The following is a 20000-nucleotide window of genomic DNA, read 5'->3' on the forward strand; positions in this document are numbered from 1 at the left end:
ATGTTTCAAGGGGCACTTCCACTGCAAAGGATTGTGGGAAAGGGCTTGAAAAAAGCATTAAAGGTATGCAGCTTTGAGTAATGACTCTGTTCCTCTGGTCCATGGACCTTTGAACCATTTATAATACAGTATGTCTACACAGATATTATTGATATTATCAATTATATACTGTATATATATATATATATATACACACACACACATATATAATTACAATATGTACAATATGTGCTAAAAGGACTTCATTTCACAGTGGAATGTTTTATGAACTTATAATAATTGGTTTGGTCTTTTACTCTTTTATTGTGTTATCATTAGCAGTACATTTGACTCGGAATATAAATATATTCTTGCTGAAGTATATTCTTGTGAGTGCCATGTTTCGAAAAGGTGTTTAGATTCTTCAGACTTCTTCAGGACATGCTGTCTTGTCTGTGATAATCTTATGACTGCCTTCCTCTCCTCCTCCTTCTGTCCAGGGTACCCCCCGCCCCCGTACCCCTCTCCAGTGTTGGGGGACGCCCTGAGCCCCTCCGCACCCTTCCCTCCCCCTCCTTCTCCTCTTCTCCTAAACGGGCCTTGTGATTCGCCAGCCCTGACCCCTACCCTGCCCTCTACACCCGAGCCACGCCCCTCTGCTCCTGTGCCCCAATCAGGACGCCGTGGCGCGCGGGTCAGCTTCCGCGAGCCAATCAGCTGCAGCTATTCTGTAGAGATGGAAGAGGATGAGGAAGATGAAGAGCTGAGAGGAGAGGGGGAGGAGGAAGAGGAGGAAGAGGAGGCAATGGGGGGGTTTGGCCGGAGGCTCCGTCTCCATAAAGGCGTCCCACCTCACATGGACCTGCTGGGTAAGTAATCACACTGATCCATTCTGATTCAAGTCATTACCTTTTCCTCTCTCTCTCTCTCCCTCTGTTTCCCTCTCTCTTCATCTCTCTCTCTCTCTCTCTCCCTCTCCCTCTCTCTCTCTCTGTCTCTCCCTCCTTCTGTCTCTCTCTCTCTCTCTCCCTCTCTCTTCCACTCTCTCTCACTCTCTCCCTCTATTTCCCTCTCTCTCCATCTCTCTCTCCATCCCTCTCCCTCTCCCTCTCCCTCTCTCTTATCTCCATTATTAAGCCTCTGCTACTCTCCCCTCCCCAGATGGCTCGTACCACCGCAGCATGCGTAGGGGTGGCGCCCTGGGCCACGGGCGTGTACCATCCGACTCCCCCCTCCACCTGGGCACGGAGCGACGCTTCCGACGCCCCCGCTCCGACCGGCCGCGGCTGGAGTCGCTGGACTTTCGCCGGGGGGGTGAACGGCGGAGCGCGGGGTCAGAGGTCGCCGGGGTCACGCTGGGCACCTCCGTGGAGAGCCCCGACCAGCCGGGCGCCCCCCCCCTCACCCTCCAGGCCTCCCACTACCACCGGCACGAGGACTCCTGCTCCACCTGCTCCTCTTCCTCCGACTCCGAGGAGGACGGCTACTTCCTGGGGCAGCCCATCCCTCTGCCCCCACAGCTGCGCCGGTCACCCCTGGGGGAGGGGGGCCAGGGAGACGCACAGGAGAAGGAGGGGGAGGAGGAGGGGGAGGAGGAGGAGGAGGAGGAGGAGGAAGGTGTGGCGAGGGACTGGGGCGGGCTGAGAGGAAGCCTGAGGAGGAGGAGACGGACTCACAGTTTCAGCGCCAAAGACAAAGACAAGAACTGCGTGGTCTCCTGAGAACAGCTCTGGCGGTTTCCAGAAGCTTCTACCTCCAGACACACACACACAAAAAAAATCTGTTCTAAAGTCTCCTGCCTGTCATGGAAATCAGAATGAAATGGTCATTTCTCTCCCTGGTTCCAGGTGCAGTGGCAGAGTCCAAGAGGTTTTTTATAAACATAAAGTACTCTTTGAGAGGTGAGAGAGACCCTGCTGGGCCTTGACTGAACTTGAGGAACGGGCATTAGTAGACACACACACACACACACACACACACACACACACATGTAGACACACACACACACACACACACACACACATGTAGACACACACACACGCATGTAGACACACACACACACACACACACACACATGTAGACACACACACACATGTAGACACACACACACACACACACACACACACACATAAACATGTAGAGACACACACACACGTAGACACACACACATGGCTGCCCATGCACTCGGACTAAAAAGGGACACACACGAGGCGGTCAGCTACTCTCTGAACATGAACTCATGCTTTAGTGCTTCCTGAGAGGTCAACTTTTGTCAAGGCACTTATCTTTTGCACACAGGATGGAGGACCTTTTGTTACCATGGCGATGATATATCTGTTTTTTTTAATGAGCGTGACCTTGTATTAATGCTGTCTGAGAACAAGGAAGAGATTTTCTTTTGTTTACTTTTTTTCTGCAGAGCTCCCACAAAACACTTTTAAAAAAACACACTGTAACAAGCCATAGAGTCAAAGGAAGATATCACGGTTTGACGCTTCACGTTGTTACAAGTGCAGGGAAGTCCAGCGCTCCGGATGCATTGGCAGGTGTTCAGTGCTCTCAGTGCAGCTTCAGTGCTTCCTATGAGTGTTCTGCCCTCCGCACGTGAACGAAGAGCCTCCGAAGGTCACTACTCCAGCATCGGTCTACAGACTGAACCTCCAAAGGTCACTACTCAGACTGAACCTCCAAAGGTCATTAGTCCAGCATCCATCGACAGACTGAACCTCCAAAGGTCACTACTCCAGCATCCATCTACAGACTGAACCTCCAAAGGTCACTACTCAGACTGAACCTCCAAAGGTCATTAGTCCAGCATCCATCTACAGACTGAACCTCCAAAGGTCACTACTGACCGAAGGTCGCTACTCCAGCATCCGTCTACAGACTGACTTGCACTCACTGACAGAGCCACACTAAAGCACTTTCCGTTTGGTGGTTTGGTGACATGATTATCCAAACCGACTACCTTGAATAATCATGACCATGTTCAACTAATGTAAGAAAGTATTACTCCTGACAACATATAACTCCTGACAACACATAACTCCTCACAATCTATAACTCCTGACAACATATAACTCAAGACAACATATAACTCCTGACAAAGTAAAACCCCTGAGGCAGATATGAGCAGCAGTGCTTAGAGGATGATGTCATTTCTCCGCCCTGTTTTAAGGTGCTTCAGGTCTCAGCACCAGCTGATAATAGAGTGTCTGAACACTGTTTCAGTGAGATATGAGAGTGTTTCACCCACCCAATGTTCTGTGGTCAGTACCTCTCTCTCACACACACACACACACACACACACACACACACACACACACACACCCCATGATTACAGGCCTGGGCACGATCAAAACTCTAACTCTAAACTATGGGCGTTCCTGTCTCATCAGTCTCCCATTCACTCGTTCAGTCATCAGTCTCACTCGTTCAGTCTTTAACCTTGAGCCCAGAGAACAAGAGAGCGTGTCACGGACAGAAAGAAGGACTGCTTTGACCATGGCACCATTCAGAGTGAGCTGTGAGGAGGCACAGTACCTGTGGCCCGGCCCGACCCGACCCAGCCCAGCCCAGCCCAGCCCAGTGCTTTACACTACTGAGGAGGTCCAGGAGAGGCCCAGGAGACGGTGTGTGTGTGTGTGTGGTGGGGGGGCTTGGGTGGGCTTCCAGCTGTGGCATCGACCCCGGAGACGCCATGGAAACCTCTCATGGTGCTTTAACAAGCAGTTGGCGTGTTTTTTAATATATGTGTGTGTGTGTGTGTGTGTGTGTGTGTGTGTGTGTGTGTTTCCCCTTTTATAGCTTCACAGAGAGAGAGAGAGAGAGAGAGAGAGAGAGAGAGAGAGAAAGAGTGAGTGAGAGTGTACTGTATGTGTGTGAGTGGAAATATGAACTGCATATGAACACTCTGCGTGTGTGCATAGATGAGCTGAGCGTCTCCAGTCTGACTGCGTGTGTGTGTGTGTGTGCGTGCGTGTGTGTGTGTGTGTGTGTGTGTGTGCGTGTGCATAGATGAGCTGAGCGTCTCCAGGCGCTCCCTGGCGCTCTAAAGCATATTTTTATATTCTCCTTCTGGGGTGCCCCGGGGCTTTGCTTTCATAATGCTTTATATCTGCTCATACTCGTCTTTAGACTTCATAAGAAGACTTCTTTTAGTAAATCAAACTGTTTTCCAGACATTGTGAGCAAAAAAAAAGTTTATTCTGAAGCAAGAGGAAATAAACGACTTGAACACAAACCTGAGGGCTGTTGCTGTCTACACACACACACACACACACACTCGCACTCGCACTCGCACAGACACAGACACAGACACAGACACAGACACGAATGTTGTTGCTCTGTTCATTTGGACTTGTTGGAGGACTGAAGAGGAAATCCTCCACTGAAGAACGGATCAGAGTTATTTTGCTCCACACACACACACACACACACACTCAGTTTTTAGAAATTTCATGTATATATGTGTTAAGGGCTTCTTATTCCTGTTTCTTATTGCTGACGTTCCTCTTGAAGAAGAAGATGAAGAGGACTTTAGAGCACTGGTACAAAAATTGAATTAATGAAATGAAAAATGTAAACTGGTTTACGTTATTTAAATTTTAAAAAGACATAATTTACCTTCACATACTCACTGCCCTCTTGCTTAAACAGAACGGCCATAAACATTGAAGGTGATCTTTACAAAGGTTATGTGTCAAAGACACTTGTAATCATATAACCAACTGATGTCTGACAACTGATAACTGATGTATCTGCTGGAGGGGACTTTGGATGGTTACAAATCCATGTTGTTTGCCCATGTGTGTACAGTATAGAAATAGTATGTCCACGTCTACTTTTAAAAAGGGTACAAGTACATTTCCAATATCTCTTAAGTTGGTGATGCGGTAAAATGAACTGCTGAAGTCGAAGATACATTTCCTAATGTGATCACTAGAGGGCAGCATTGTTGTAACGTTTTAATCGGTGGATATTTTTACCCACAATGCCCACACTGGTTGAAAGTGCAATGACAGTAAATAGCTACCGTCTTATTAACTCTGGACCTCAAATTTAACTCTGGACCTAAAAAAAAAAGTGATACTAAAGGTACTAGTGACAAGTTAAAGGAATTGTGTGATTAAATATGTTTGTAAACTCTTTGAAATCCTTCCATGCATGCTCCTGATATGTTAGAGGTCAAATGTGACTGCCCCTGGCATGCACACAGATAACACACACACAATTGGGGTTCACCACATACACCACTGCTTTCTGTGTGCCTAGCACAGCCTATTTGACTTTCTGTATAGTCTAAATCTTGTAGAACCTACACAAGATTAAAATGTATAATATGTTATTAAAAGAAACCTGGGCGGGATGCTTTGTTTGAAGCTCAGGGCAACTAGTCCTTAAGCAGATAGATGTTCCTGAGATACCCTGCGCTAATGTTCAAAGGATCTCCCTTGAGATATCCTGGGCTAATGTTTCAATGGAGCTCCATGTAGCCAGAGCAACAGTCCATCCGGGGGGATGGGCCTGGGAAGCTCACACAGCAAGGTGAGGAAAATATGATGTCACATGACACGAAGCAGCTCCTTACTTCCTGGTACTTCCCTATTGGTCAGATGGTTGATAAGGGCGGGAGCAGCACTTCAGCTGAGCAGCCAGAACAGGTTTGTGCAGTCCACCAGCTCCTCAGGCCAAAGCCACGCATACGGACACACACACACGGACACACACACACACACACAAACAGATGCAGCATGGTATGGTGGTTCCTTGTGTTTGTATCTCCTCAGAGTTTCACAGCATTGGGGACTTACTAAGCCTCAGTCACCTCTCTGAAGCACCAGCACAAAGAGTCTCTCTCAGGTGAGTTTGTCGGGTTTCTGCTTTGCTATTTGAAGTTAGTAGGCATGTGTGAGTAGGCTTGTGTGTGTGTGTTAGTGTGTGAGTGTGAGGAATGGCTAACCAACGCCTCTGAACAAACAGAAACTAGAGGAGAATGTGGCCTTAACGCTTCGGAACAAACAAAGTGAAAGACTGTGGCTTGGCTTTCCATTTCAGTTGGCTGTTTACTCTGGTTGTGTGCGGCTTCGTGCCCAGGCCTGTAATCATGGGGTGTGTGTGTGTGTGTGTGTGTGTGTGTGTGTGTGTGTGTGTGTGTGTGTGTGTGTGTGTGTGTGTGGTAGCATTACCATACCTCAGGCTCCTGCTGGGGCTCCACTCATTCCATGTGAAGGGTCTGCCGTTTGCGGCTTATGGAAAGACAGACCAGTTTTTTAGCCTTGCAGCTGCAGTGGTGTGATTCTCATTTTTAAACTTGTGTCTGCCTGTTCTGCCTTATTGAGGGAAAGACACAGAGGAGGGAGGGAGGGAGGGGTGTTTTGACGGAGGGAGAGTGAAAGAACGAGGGCGAGACAAACGGCCAACCGATAAGTCATTAGAGTTATGAAGGTAAGTAACAGAACTATGAGTATAAGTAGCCGAAGGCAAGGAAGAACTCTTTTCCCAGGTCACCTCTTCATGCAGACAATGTCAAATATGTAGAGAATGGCAGCTGTAACCGCCTGTGAGGTGGATAGTTATATCACGGACCCCCCTCCCCCCCGCACACATACAAAATGTACACTCCCACACAGAGACACACAGGCACACACAACAAAAAGGAAAGCCTGGAAATACTGCTTTGTCATTCATCACCGGAGCCGTACCTGTTAAAAGGTCATTTCAAGTCTTTGCTTTGAGTTTTACATAGATAAACATCCAGGGGTAAGGCTACCTTTATCGTACATTAGTTTAGTCAAAGAAGGCCATTTATATATCTAAAATGAATTCATTTGTATAGTTCATTCAAAGAAGAATTGATTTGCATAGTTTTATTACGCGTCCTACGTATGTGTCTGTTGACTCTCATTGTATCTCTTATTACATTTGTTTTTTCACTGCAGGCACATCTCAGAGAGCTTGTTAGGGCTCTGATTGGGTCCCTGGTGTGTGTGAGTGTGTGTGTGTGTGTTTCGTGATATATTATTGAGATGCATAAGGAGTGAATGAGATCTTCACCAGCGTGTGCGGTCATGTTGGGATATTGTTTGGAGAAATGGTCTGTGGTTAGAGAGAGACACACACAAACACACACACACAAACACACACACACACACAGAGAGAGATGGAGGATGGTGAGAAACGGGCATGGCCATCACAATGAGAACCTCTTGGAACACCCACACTGGCAACTGGAAGTTCTATTTAGACACGCAGGGCCATTATTAGTCCCAGACAGGTGTGTGTGTGTGTGTGTGTGTGTGTGGCATTTCTGCTCTGTGTGTGGATTCATCCTCTTTCAGACGGCCCACATGGTGTACAGTATAGACTGGTCAGGGAGGAACCTTTCCTTTTGAGAGTATTTTACTACAAAAGACGAGACATTCAGAGCCTCTTGTGTCAACAAAAGAGCTTCTAGCTTAGGTGCTATTCATCAAAGTTAATGTATTTCATCGGTCATTGTTTGTTCTTTCTTTCCAGGGCCTGTCAGTCATCCAGCTAATGTTGCTATGACCACGTGCTGAGTGGGTCCTAGCGTTTCATTCCCCCCAACCATCACCATTATACTCAGGCATGTCTGTGGACGCCTTAGGACACTCCCCGAGGAGGATGGCGAAGCCCCCTCCACCTCCTGTGCCACCGAAGCGCTACCTGCTCAAGGACCCCCTCAAGAACCCGGTCAAGGAACCCCTCAAGGACCCGGTCAAGGAACCCCTCAAGGACCCGGTCAAGGAACCCCTCAAGGAACCCCTCAAGGAACCCCTCAAGGAACCCCTCAAGGACCCGGTCAAGGAACCCCTCGAGGACCCGTTCAAGGACCCCCTCCAGGATCTCTTCCTGCGGCCCTCCGCCTCCCCAGATGGGCGAAAACAGAGCGCCGTGGAACGCCTGGCCGCTGACAAGGGCAAATATGTCAAGAGCCAACCGATAGCGCTGTCCAAAACGCCACAAATCACAGCTGTACGCAAACAGCGGGTCCCGCACAGTGCAAGCAGTTCTGGCCAATCAATACCCAGCCCACAGCGGCCCATGAGGAAGACTGCACCCGCACCTAGACCTTATTCTGAGGGACCCCTCCTGGACCTGGATCACCTGACTAACCTGATCAATGGGATGAGCGAGACCCCCGCAGCCCCAGCCTCTCAGACGGCTGCCTCGTCCTCATCGCAGAGCAGCGCAGGCGGCGAGGGAGATGACGACTGCAGCGAGCGCTCTACTCCCACTTCTGCCCTCTCTGCCCTAGATGAAAAACTGCCCCCTGCTTCATCTGCCTCTTCGAGCTCCTCTGCCCAGCTGTCCCCTGCCTCGCCCGCCCTTTCCGGCCGGCTCCGGTCGGACTCCTCGGGGTCACAGGGGTCTCCCGCAGTAACGGTGCGGAGGGTGGATGTCAGGCCGCAGGTGGCAGCGGTGAGGAAACCGGCGCGGGCTCCTCTGCGGAGCCGCATGCCTGGGCAGATGCAGATGGCCACACATGCGCAGATGATGCAGCAGCAGCAGGCGCATGCACATGCGCAGTCGCAGGCACAACTCATGTACCTCCTGAAAGCGCAGATGGCCTCCAAAAAAGCCTCTTTACTTGCAAAAAATGCCCCCTTAGCGCCCCCTGCTAAACTGCCCCAGAGCCCCCAAGCAATGGCAGGGGTCACACCTGGGGTCATCACCCCCACCCAGCCCTGCCTGCCCCCCCACCAAAACTCCAACGGCCCACTACAGCCAGCTTCAGTCACTCTTCAAGCCCCCTCAGCCACCCCCACTACTCTTCCTCAGTGCACCGCATCTCCCACAGCCAAGCTGGCTGGACCGCCGACACCCATTACCCCCTCCCCATCCCTTCCCTCCCCATCCCTTCCCTCCCCCCTGAGTGCTTTCTTCCAGGGGGGCGGCAGTTCTCCTGCCCCGTCCCCCTGCCCCTCCATCACCCGCCTCTCCTCCACCAGCTCCCGCAAGCGCCCCTCCCTCGCCCGCTCCAAGTCCGACATGAGCGACCGGTTCTCCCGTGCCGACGCTGACCTGGAGCGGTTCTTCAACTACTGCGGTTTGGACCCAGCCGACCTGGAGGAGCTGACTCAGCCCGGGTCCGACATCGCCTCCGTCTCGAGGTTCCGGAGCGCCAGCGCGCCCGCCTCTGAGTGCTCCCAGGCCCCGGAGAATGAGGATGGCGACGATGAGTCGCTGCGGGTTCAGTGCACTACCTACGGCATCTCGGTCATCGAACGGAACGCCAGGGTGATTAAATGGCTGTACGGCCTGCGCCAGGCAAGGGATCCAGCCAGAGTCGCTAACATCTAACCCTAGAGGTGGTCTCGCTCGAAGGGCATGGCGCTTATAGTCAACATCTAACCCTAGAGGTGGTTTCGCTCGAGGGCATGGCGCTTATAGTCAACATCTAACCCTACAGGTGGTCTCGCTCGAGGGCATGTCGCTTATAGTCACCCGCCAGAAATTTCAGGCTCTGTTTCAGAAGCTAATTTTGTCCGTCTGTCTACCAAAGTCAGTTTGTCATTTAACCTGAGAGGCCAGAGTCCAACTGTACGCTTCTCCTCTCAAGGCTTCGTCTGTGAGACGTGTGAGATTACATGAAAGCTTTCTCACCGTTCCTCCTCATACTGTCTTCTGTGACCAAACCTCTGCCCTCATCAAGCAGAAGTACCTGTGGAGAGGTTAGTGTGTGAAACCTGGGGGTCCACCGGTTATTTATTGTCATTTGAAGACTAGTGGATAACTGATGTGCTGCTGGAGTGGAGGGGCCAACAGGACGTCTTGTAACAATGACTAGAAGGGGAAAGCTGTGGACTTTGGCAAGAGATGAGTTGGACCATTACCACTTCTTAAGCTAACGATTTCAGATGCAGTGAACATTGGTGTATGTTTGTATTTGTTTATGAGGTTTATAAAGCCAAGTGAGTTTTTGTTAGTTCACATACTCTCTTGGGTGCACAAATCCCATCTAGTTCCTTATTGTTTTAATGTGTGATGTCTGCATTTCATTGTTGTCCAGATCACAGAGCCTAGTCAGACACTTGTGATGTATTGAGTGAGGGTCAGAAACTTGTGCAGTCTGTGATGATTCCTTCAGGCTGAATTAATTCAGTCTTTTAAAGAAGTGCCACGTAAAGCTGAAAGAAAGTAGACTTGAAATAAAATAAATGAAACCGATATTATTTCTGTGCATTTTTTTTTTTTTTTTTCTCTCTCACACAGTGCTTCGATTCCTTATAAAGGGTTGTTGCTATTCAATGTTCAAACACATAGAGATGGGGCATCAGTGTGTTTGTTAAAAAAATACATTTGTTCCTGTTTAATACATTTACATTTAGTCATTTAGCCGACGCTTTTATCCAAAGCGACGTACAAAGGAGAGAACAATCAAGCTACTATATGAGGCCATAAATAGCCATAAAACGTTCGTGACAGATTACATTGTTTGCCACTGTCAATGAGATGCTTTTGGAACATATAAAGCGCACAAATCTGTTTTGGAGGTCAAAGTTAAACGGAAGCCATCTTGTGAGCTACTAGACCAACTATGAGCCTATCGTATCTCAGGTGTGTGTGTGTGTGTGTGTGTGTGTACGTGTATCATAGCAGCATTCCAGGGCTATGGCATGTGGGTTCAAGTAAAGTTTGAGAGAGTGCAGGAGTACAGTGGAAAGCTTAGCTGTTCCGCTTAGCTGTTCTGCTTGGCTCACTGCAATCAATACTTTATACTCTTATGAAGGGCCATCCGGGAATGAGTACAACAGGGGAACCACAGAGCACATTTTAGGCGCTCTGCCAATCAATTTGAGGATGGTATTTCAGTCCAAAGATCGATACATACTACACGGACAGGTTGGTCAGTTGCAGTGAACACGAGAGGCATCCGTTTGTAAGCTATGTAAAAAAAAAAAAGAGAGACTAGCCTACTTCAATGTCCCGTATCTGTGAATGTGCTAAGGATATGCAAATGGTCGACATACGTATTAGAAACCTATTTTGTGTGATGGGTATCTGTATCGTATGCAAAGTGACCTTTGGGTTTGTTCAGGAGGATACAGCAGCAAGCATGCACAGCTGCTAATTCTGAATCGGATGCTAATTGGACCTGGACCATATCTGGCCCAGAACGGTCGTGACTGTAGCAGATACAATTCCTCGAGAACTACGCTAGTTTCACTTTTAATTCGCCCAGACGTTTCTTATCTGCAGAGCCATTTTACTGACTCATTTTGCGGATGGCTGATTTAGGAGGCTGGGCACAATGAGACACCCTGACAAGCCAACGGGGGGGAAAACCACTTTGAATGCAATCCTGGCCATGCTGACAATAATCTCTCTCCATTGAAACTCTCTAGTCTCTTCTGCCACCCGGCGGGCAAAACTAAAACTGCACTCACTTACTCAATCATTCAGTCAATCACATGAAGTCAATAATTTTTTTTTTCTTTTAAATAAGTTTACTATCAAAAATGATATGCATAAGGACAACATTTTGTAGTCATAAAAAGACAAACAAACAACATGATACTCAGGCAGGTGAAAGTAAAAGTAATGCTGAATGCTTTGTTTTTTAATCATCAGTTATTCCGCTGTCTTATTGATGAGATTAGACTATTAGATACAGATTTGTATCAACTACACTACGTGATTGCATAGGTATGCTTTACTATTGTGATCAATGCTCAGCAGATTTGACTACAGCTGATGCCCACTCCACCTGTGTGTTGTGTCTGGGTTTAGAACATAATTGTATAATAATTGTCAGACTTTAATCGCACAAGCGACACACCGCACACTGCAACACACGTGAATACATGGAGGCGACACACGCACACACAGGCCTGAGGTCGTTTGTGAATTTAGCTTCTGCATTTATCCCATCCCGGACTGTCCTTCCTCCAGGACCCCAGGAGCAGTGGGAACCTGCAACTCAGGCTGTAAGGGATCCTCATGCGTGGGTGTATAGAGCTAGTCTAGGGGCACGTCTGTGTGAAGCTTGCTTGGCTATGATGCGTGAGGCTTGTAGTAAAAGTCGTGTGCCACCAAACGCCCACATCTTCCTCCATCAGGGGTAAACACTCCCAGCTAGAGCAGCTGAGGAGAGATGCTAACCCCACTCTGGACGGGGTTGAAGGAGCAGGTAGAATCACTGGCCCAAGGGGTTTAAGGACCAGGTAGAATCACTGGCCCAAGGGGTTGAAGGAGCAGGTAGAATCACTGGCCCAAGGGTGTTGAAGGAGCAGGTAGAATCACTGGCCCAAGGGGTTGAAGGACCAGGTAGAATCACTGGCCCAAGGGGTTGAAGGAGCAGGTAGAATCACTGGCCCAAGGGTGTTGAAGGAGCAGGTAGAATCACTGGCCCAAGGGGTTGAAGGACCAGGTAGAATCACTGGCCCAAGGGGTTGAAGGACCAGGTAGAATCACTGGCCCAAGGGGTTGAAGGACCAGGTAGAATCACTGGCCCAAGGGGTCGACTCACTTCCTGCTGATGGTGATGGTCAGGAGAGTAATGCCGTTTCAATCTGTGCAGACCATGACTTTGATGACCACTCAGTATGTTGATCGGCTAACCATACAGCCTCGGAGAGAGAGAGAGAGAGAGAGAGAGAGTGACATCTCCTCCCCACCTAATATGCAAGAGCTCTTGTGTAGAGTTTTAAAAGCTCTGGATATAGCCGTGGATGAGGTAAGTGTACCAGGCAGAATCAATGTGGCCCCAGTGCTCCCAGATACACAGGCATCAATATGTTAGGATTGGCCCCTCCTCAACCTGCCCTGGACCAGCCCCACATCCCATTGCCCAAAGGGGAGTAGTCGATTTCTGCAGGGTAGTGATATTGAACGCCTGCTAGCACGCACCACGCACATGCTTCATCCCCACGATAGGGCTCCTGTTCAGAAGCCTTTTGCAGCGGTGTCCAGCTGTGCACCTGTGTTGTGCAGGCCACGCATGATGCTTGGGGACACAGAGAGGTCAGCCAGGGCCTGTGTTCCCAGTGTTCCCTGTGTTCCCAGAGGTCAGCCAGGGCCTGTGTTCCCTGTGTTCCCAGTGTTCTGCGGGGTTCACGTGCAGAGAGGGTGACGAGACGGTTTTCAGTTTCCAGGACAGTTTCACAGTCATCACTGTTACCACGGTTATCGTGGCTTACGAACGCGTTTTCTGAAGTGTGTGTGTGTGTGCATCAATAAAACTTTCCTGGGAAATTCGGCATCTATCTGTTCTTAGCGGACAACCTGTTAGCTCACCTGGGGTCTGTGTAAAGCACCTTGAGACAATTGTATTGTTTTGGAGCTATATAAATCAAATAAAATTGAATTGTCACCTACTAGAGCAGCCCTTGACTCAACTCCTAGAGGGCAAACTCTGAGTTCTAAGCAGACCCCCCTTCACTACAGCTACCGCAGGCTTGTTAGTTGTCTGTCTTCACGAGGTTAGCCACGAGGATGGGCCTGCAGTATCGAGGCGGCACCGGTGTTCTTCAAGTGCACCAGTACGGGTACCTGAAGCCTTCGCCCCTCAATGGCAACGTCACATGGCTCAAGAAGACAAGCCTCTTTCCCCAGACAGACTGGTGGTGGACTGTATGCAGGTATGCAGATAACAGTCAGATATCAGCATTATGTAATCCGGAAGCTGACGGGCATCTTCCAAAACAGACGGTATGAATTAAACTATTTTTAGAAAGATCCAGGGTTATTACTTGTGCAACATGTAAAATTCATGTCATGATATTAAACGTTACTTCATTTCCAGATGGCACCTCCAGAAGGCAACAAGCCCCCCCCCCCCCCTGCCGCGCCTCCATCAGCTGTAACTCTCCGCCCAGCAGCCTGCCTGCAGCGTGGCAGTTTTCGGTTGAGAAATGTGCCCATGTGAGGAGGCATCTCCAACTCCCCACTCCGACTCCCCTCTCCCTCTCCCTCTCCCCACTCCCATCATAACCCCCAAACCAAACCTAGGCTCCCCTACACCAGGAGGAGATCATCATAAGCATCATTACTCACCTGCACCAGGAGATCATCATCACCATCATAACTCCCCTACACTGAGGAAAGAGCTGAGGACGAACTACAGATAGAAGAGGCCTGAATTAGAGGTCAATGGAGGTGGTAGGTGACCTTGGCATGAACAGCACTGATGTATGCAGAGACATGGCGTCTGGGTCACTGGAATACCCCAGTGGGTTCAGTGGGAGCTCTGTGCCTTCCACACAGGGTGAGTGGTTCAGTCAGTTAGTGGCAATTCATCTCAGTTTTTACTGTCAATAGTTGCCATGTTGTGCTGTTGTATATAATTGCTGTATGTACTGTAATTATGGTTAAATTAGTTCAAACATGTTGATATAAACATGTGGTTCCACATGGAGTGGGTCAATCTCCCAGAGGAGTTCTCTGAGACCTCTGCCACTCTGCTACTTCTTCAAGGGATGAAAACCTTTAACAATATACGTACAGTTGTTTTATAAATTATTGATTATAGTTTAATTATTGATTAAGAAATGTATATATGTGTATTTTCATTGATATTTAATAAAAACTAATAAAAGGTTTTTCAGTGTTTCCCTTATTAAAGCTGAATTGGTAAACTGTTTCATTGCTACTTTTGTTTACTAAATCATAGCCACGTTTTTTGGTTGAAAGATGGGGCAAAGCTTGAAAAAACAAATCTTTACAATATATGTTTTACACTCGCTTATTGTTATACAAATCAAGCAAGTAACATCAGCTAGCAAGGTGACGTTAGCATTAATTATATAGGAGTGTGCACTGATTGTTGTACGCAGCTAATGACCAGCCTTCCATGTAAGACTCCCCCCTATCGTTTATATTTCTCTGTACTTTCGATCCTCTAAAACATTCAATCCTCCTCATACAAAAGGCTTTGGAGTTGGTTAAGACATGTAATACTCTCTCTGTGCTGCGGTCACTCCTACCTACATTTAGAGCACATGTCACCATTCATGTTAGAAATGTCCCTGCTTACCAATGAGACTAGTATATGTGCAGGTTTTGTGTGTGTGAGTACGCATGTGTGTGTTTGTGTGTGTGTGTACATGAAAGCATGCACTTATGTGTGTTCAGCCATTTTCTTTCCATAATCCCTAAACCCTGTAGCAGGACAGAACAATACCTGCTGTATCTACACAGGTGAAACTGAGCGACACCTGCTCAGGTAAACCAAAACACTGTCGGCAGCAAAACCTCAGGATGACTCACAGTTTGTCCGTTGGGAGGCTTCTAACTTGGAGTACCTCATTTTTCAACCGTACCTGCAAAAAGGGACAAAATGGTGGAAGTGAGAGCATAGATAACTCCACGGTGAGTAACTACTCCCAACTCTACCTACTTATTACATGTTTTGTCACTAATATTTTGTTCTGCTGGTGTTTATGGAATCCTTGACAATCTCTGCTGTTCTGATTCATCAACACCAATGCTGCTGATTCTGCTGCTGATAGTGTTGAGAATGGCTTGAAAAGGTTATTTGTGTGAGAGCTGAACGTTCATAGTTTTTTTATTCATAGATTACATTTTCATACAGCTCTCAGAAAAGTTTTTACCTGATGGACCGTATATCTATTGACAGATAACTTTTAAATCAGAGCGCAGTAGACAAATCTGTTGGCTTTCTTCTTCTTCTTTCTTTTTTTTTAAATGGCTATTGACATTCTCCATTTTAACTTACACAGCCTGGATGAGTCAGCTATTTGACAGCCTTGCAAACTGCTGATATAAATACATAAAGCCTCTTAGGATTCCCTTATGATGAAAGACTGATCAAATATGAAGGGCATCATATATCCAGTGTATCAGAATAATAAAGAGGTTTTGTAGACATCTTTTTTTTCTTAGTCAGTTTTTTCCATTGATCCACACGGTGCTGTATTCCCCAGTTAAAGCCAGATGGCATTCCCCTGTTGAGGAAGCTGTGTTATGCTGTGGGGGGCATCCCCTATCAGATCACCAACATCGCCATCGGCTTCTGCCTGCAGGTCTTTCTTCTGGATGTGGTGAGGGTAAGCGTAGCTCTCATTAGCTTTTAGCCACGGTTGTACCACACTTCACACCACTTTGACATAAACACTTACAGTTACACTTACAGTACAGTTCACCTGTATCCTTCTGGACCTGGTGATGGTACACGTAGCTCACTCGCCGCCACTCATCAGTGCTTGCTGTCTGACCCAAAGCGTCTCTTTCTTAAGGGTTTCTTAAGGCTTTTAGCCGGAGTTTTAGCCCAGCTTAACTCTTCACACCACATTGACAAAACGTGTCTGAAAAAAGTCAATAGATGGGCTGGAGCTGTGAATGCAAGACCACGGTTCATTCTGTGCCCATCTCACCCTGCTCTCTGGCCACAGTGATATGAAAAGAAATGATATAGAAATAATATCTGTGGTGTGATGGTCATAGGATTGGTGCCCCCTGAATATAAACACACATCTAAATAGCAGAAGTACTTTAAATGTGCAGATATCTAACCATATCATTACACATAATCTGTATAAATCTGTAAAAAATAAAGGTAAATTTGTAATTATGTTTGAACACAGATGGAGGCCTCCTTTGTCTCTCTGATTCTGTTCCTGAGTCGGGCGTGGGATGCCATCACCGACCCCCTGGTGGGGTACCTGGTGAGCCGCACCCCCCACACCCCCACTGGCAAGCTCCTCCCATGGTGGGTAGGGACGTGTGGTTGGGTAGGGACGTGTGGTTGGGTAGGGCTGGGTGTGGTTGCATAGGTTGTCGGTCACTAACCTCCTGTACTGTATTTCATCAAAGGCATTCAGATTTGCTCATCAGATTTAATTACCAGCACAGTCAATGTCCAGATAATCGTTACATTTCAAGATCTGTGTAGTCCATTTAAGTTGCCTGTCATGATCCACGAGATAACTTAACGAAAGTAATTATTTTAATTTGAAATCTTTACATCTTGAAGGAAAATATGAGTGTGATTTATCACAGTGTACAGACAGGTACATCCTGGTTGTCATGGTCTGGTCCTGGTTGTATGATCCTGGTTTTCCACTCCAGGATGGTGATCTCCACGCCTCTCGGGATCCTGTCCTACGTCCTGCTGTGGTCGGCCCCGAGGGGCTCAGACTCTCTGGCCTCCAGCATCCCCTGGTACCTCATCACCAGCTGCCTGTTTCAGACGTTCATGAGCGTGAGTTCGCCCCCCCCCCCCCCCCCCATGTCTCGAACAAACTGCTCTTTCATGAGTGTCCACCTGTCGAGTGTGAGTTTCCCCCCCGTCTCTAACAGAGTGTGTAGCTGAGCTTTCATGAGTGTGAGTCTAAAAAGAAAAGTGACCATGTTACCCTATCCCTTACCTTGTAACCCTATGCCTTAACATGTTACCCTATGCCACACCCCTGCCAGTGTTACCATGTGCCCTACACCTCCCTCAGCATGTTCCTGGGTGGACAGCAGAGAGACAGAGACTCTGCCACAGCCTACAGTAAGAGATCCTGCCCAGTTATCCTCCCCCTCCCCCCACTACTCCCCTTACTCAGCACTAAACCCTCCTCCCGCTCTATAATATTCTAACAAGCTCTTTCCTTGAGTCGAAGCCTTGGTGTTGGGGTGTGGAGCTGTTGTCAGTGTTTCAGTGCTCCCTGGGGCTTTCTGGAGTAGAGCCTTTGGCACAGTGTGTTTCATCTGCTGGGTTACAAATGCAATTTCATCATTGATCTTTCACTCTCTTTCTTTCTCTTTCATGCCGTCTCCTATCATTCTCCCACTGTCTGTTTACCAGTCTCCCTCTCCTCTCCTCACTCTATATCCCCCTATCCCTCTCCTCTCCTCATTCTCTATCTCTCTATCCCTCTCCTCTCCTCACTCTATATCCCCCTATCCCTCTCCTCTCCTCATTCTCTATCTCTCTATCCCTCTCCTCTCCTCACTCTATATCCCCCTATCCCTCTCCTCTCCTCATTCTCTATCTCTCTATCCCTCTCCTCTCCTAACTCTCTATCCCTCTCTCCCTCTCTCCCTTTCTTTGCTTCTCTCTGTCTCTCTCTCTCTCCCCAACTCACTCTCTCCTCCTCCTCTTCCTTGTCGCTGATAGGGATGTGTTTGGAGATGCTGGCCATGTTGTTCAGCTCCGTGGTCCAGGGCCAGGTCATGAAGGTGTTTTACACAGAGAGAGATCGCGTCTGCCTGAACGAGGACCAGGTCTTTGAGCACGTCCACAGCACCCCGACTCCCGTTCACCCTGCTCTCCCAAACACGGTGAACAAGCATCATTTTCACTGGCTCATTCGTTTGACTGGTTGACAGGAAATGTTTTTTTTTTTAACCTGAAGGAAGTTTGGACACTACAGCAGTATTTAATGAAATTAAATTGACAACTGTTCATTGTAACTACTTCTACTTCAATTCAATTACATTTTAGCGCCAAAACAAAACAAAAATTCAATGCACATTAATGATTGTATTCATTATGACTAGAGAGGGGATTTAGTATTTTCCTTTAGCTGTTCCTCTCCCTACAGCTGCCTAACTGCATAGCTTAGCGACTGAAGCCGAAGGGCGTTCCCAGGGGCATCTGGTTCCCCTGTGATTAGCTGGCCTTTGTTTGTGTGTGTTTGAAAGGTGCTGGGTGTGTTTGGAAGGGTGTGCTGTGTCACTAATGTAATTGCCTTCGGTTGTTCAAGTACATTCATGCATGTTTCAAGAATGTGTAACTGCACTTTGATGAGTGTGTGTGCGTGTCTGTGCGTGCGTGTGTGTGTGTGTGTGTGTGTGTGTGTGTGTGTGTGTGTGTGCGTGTCTGTGTGTGTGTGTGTGTGTGTGTCTGTGTGTGCGTGTGTGTGTTGATTAATCAGAGGAAGGCCTTCATGACCTCTGCTATGGTCCTGGGAAGCATCTACTTCCTGTGCAGCCTGACTCTCCTCCTGGGAGTGAAAGAACAGCACGGTGAGGCACAGAGATGTCCTTTACCACATCAACCATTATGAACTACATGCAAATAAACTGACATATTTAATAAAGACGTATGGTTCAGTACAAGATCATATCATAAACATGTACATAAAAGTTTAGTTATCTGAAGGAAAATTCTGATCTCTTGCAATGACATCACTCCATATAGATGAGAATGATCTGAACAGGCTTCAGGCCTCTTTGTGCTGTTGTGAATTCTCTAAACATAATAATAATAATAATAATAATAATTATTCATTTTATTTGTAACGCACTCTTCATTCAGAAGAATCTCATAGTGCCAACATGTTATGGTCTCTCTCTCTCTCGCTCTCTCTCTCTCTCTCTCTCTCTCTGTCTCTCCAGTTCCTGTTCGCTCTGAGGAAGAGAAGCGTCTGCCCTATTTCTCCAGTCTGAAGATGCTCGTGCGTCACACCCCATACACACGCCTGGTCCTCGGGTTCCTCTTCTCTTCTCTCGCCTTCCAGGTCAAACATCTCTGACTGTTTCACAGCTCATGTTCAATGTCTGTTATTGTGCAAGTGTGTTCATGCATGGTACAAGGATATGTAACTGCATACTTGTGAGAGAGAGAGAGAGTGTGTGTGTGTGTGTGTGTGTGTGTGTGTGTGTGTGTGTGTGTGTGTGTGTGTGTGTGATTCCTTGGTCATGTAGTGTACCATGAAAATGACTGAATTATGCAGTTTATCATAAACATAAACATAAACCTTTCTCCGGAAGGACACATAAACATTATATAAATTTTAGTACTTCATCTTTAATATTAAATCGTCAACCAACTCACCAACCAAGTGTGTCTTAAAATATTCATGTGAACTAAAAGCTTAATTGAAAACAGGTAACATGTTTCCTTATATCTTTGTTTAAATGCTTCCTCCATATCATATGTACATCCTTATTTCAAACTCATGTTCTACCTGAGTGTGTGTGTGGTGTGTGTGTCCAGATGTCCTTGGGGAACTTTGCCTTATACTGCACACACGCCTCTGGCCTTGGGCCCCAGTTCCAGTACATCATACTCGTGCTGCTGGTGAGTGAAGCCCTGTACAGAC

General features: G+C 47.6%; 3 protein-coding genes across 3 annotated transcripts in view; all 3 read left to right on the forward strand.

Moving 5' to 3' along the window:
- prickle3 (prickle homolog 3) overlaps positions 1-1990 on the forward strand; it is a 58444-nt gene extending 56454 nt beyond the window's left edge. The window contains exons 9-11 of the mRNA XM_012820066.3: positions 1-63; positions 480-848; positions 1141-1990. The exon at positions 1-63 is cut by the window's left edge and continues 237 nt beyond it. Coding sequence (XP_012675520.2) covers positions 1-63; positions 480-848; positions 1141-1700 — 992 coding nt within the window. The 3' untranslated portion in view covers positions 1701-1990. The remainder of the gene's footprint in view (positions 64-479; positions 849-1140) is intronic.
- Positions 1991-5612: 3622 nt separating this feature from the next.
- fam110a (family with sequence similarity 110 member A) lies at positions 5613-10173 on the forward strand. The gene is made up of 2 exons (XM_012820131.3): positions 5613-5841; positions 7498-10173. Exon 2 carries the CDS (start codon positions 7591-7593, stop codon positions 9304-9306), a length of 1716 nt encoding a protein of 571 aa, XP_012675585.2. The 5' UTR covers positions 5613-5841; positions 7498-7590; the 3' UTR covers positions 9307-10173.
- Positions 10174-13440: 3267 nt separating this feature from the next.
- The window catches only part of LOC105893624 (sodium-dependent lysophosphatidylcholine symporter 1-like), a 10701-nt gene continuing 4141 nt past the window's right edge, over positions 13441-20000 (forward strand). The window contains exons 1-9 of the mRNA XM_042707546.1: positions 13441-13586; positions 15875-16013; positions 16551-16675; positions 17035-17167; positions 17383-17461; positions 18071-18234; positions 18831-18921; positions 19294-19415; positions 19895-19978. Of these exons, the coding sequence (XP_042563480.1) occupies positions 13441-13586; positions 15875-16013; positions 16551-16675; positions 17035-17167; positions 17383-17461; positions 18071-18234; positions 18831-18921; positions 19294-19415; positions 19895-19978 (1083 nt within the window). The remainder of the gene's footprint in view (positions 13587-15874; positions 16014-16550; positions 16676-17034; positions 17168-17382; positions 17462-18070; positions 18235-18830; positions 18922-19293; positions 19416-19894; positions 19979-20000) is intronic.

The sequence above is a fragment of the Clupea harengus genome, chromosome 4 (assembly GCF_900700415.2).
Source record: "Clupea harengus chromosome 4, Ch_v2.0.2, whole genome shotgun sequence".
Taxonomy (NCBI): domain Eukaryota; kingdom Metazoa; phylum Chordata; class Actinopteri; order Clupeiformes; family Clupeidae; genus Clupea; species Clupea harengus.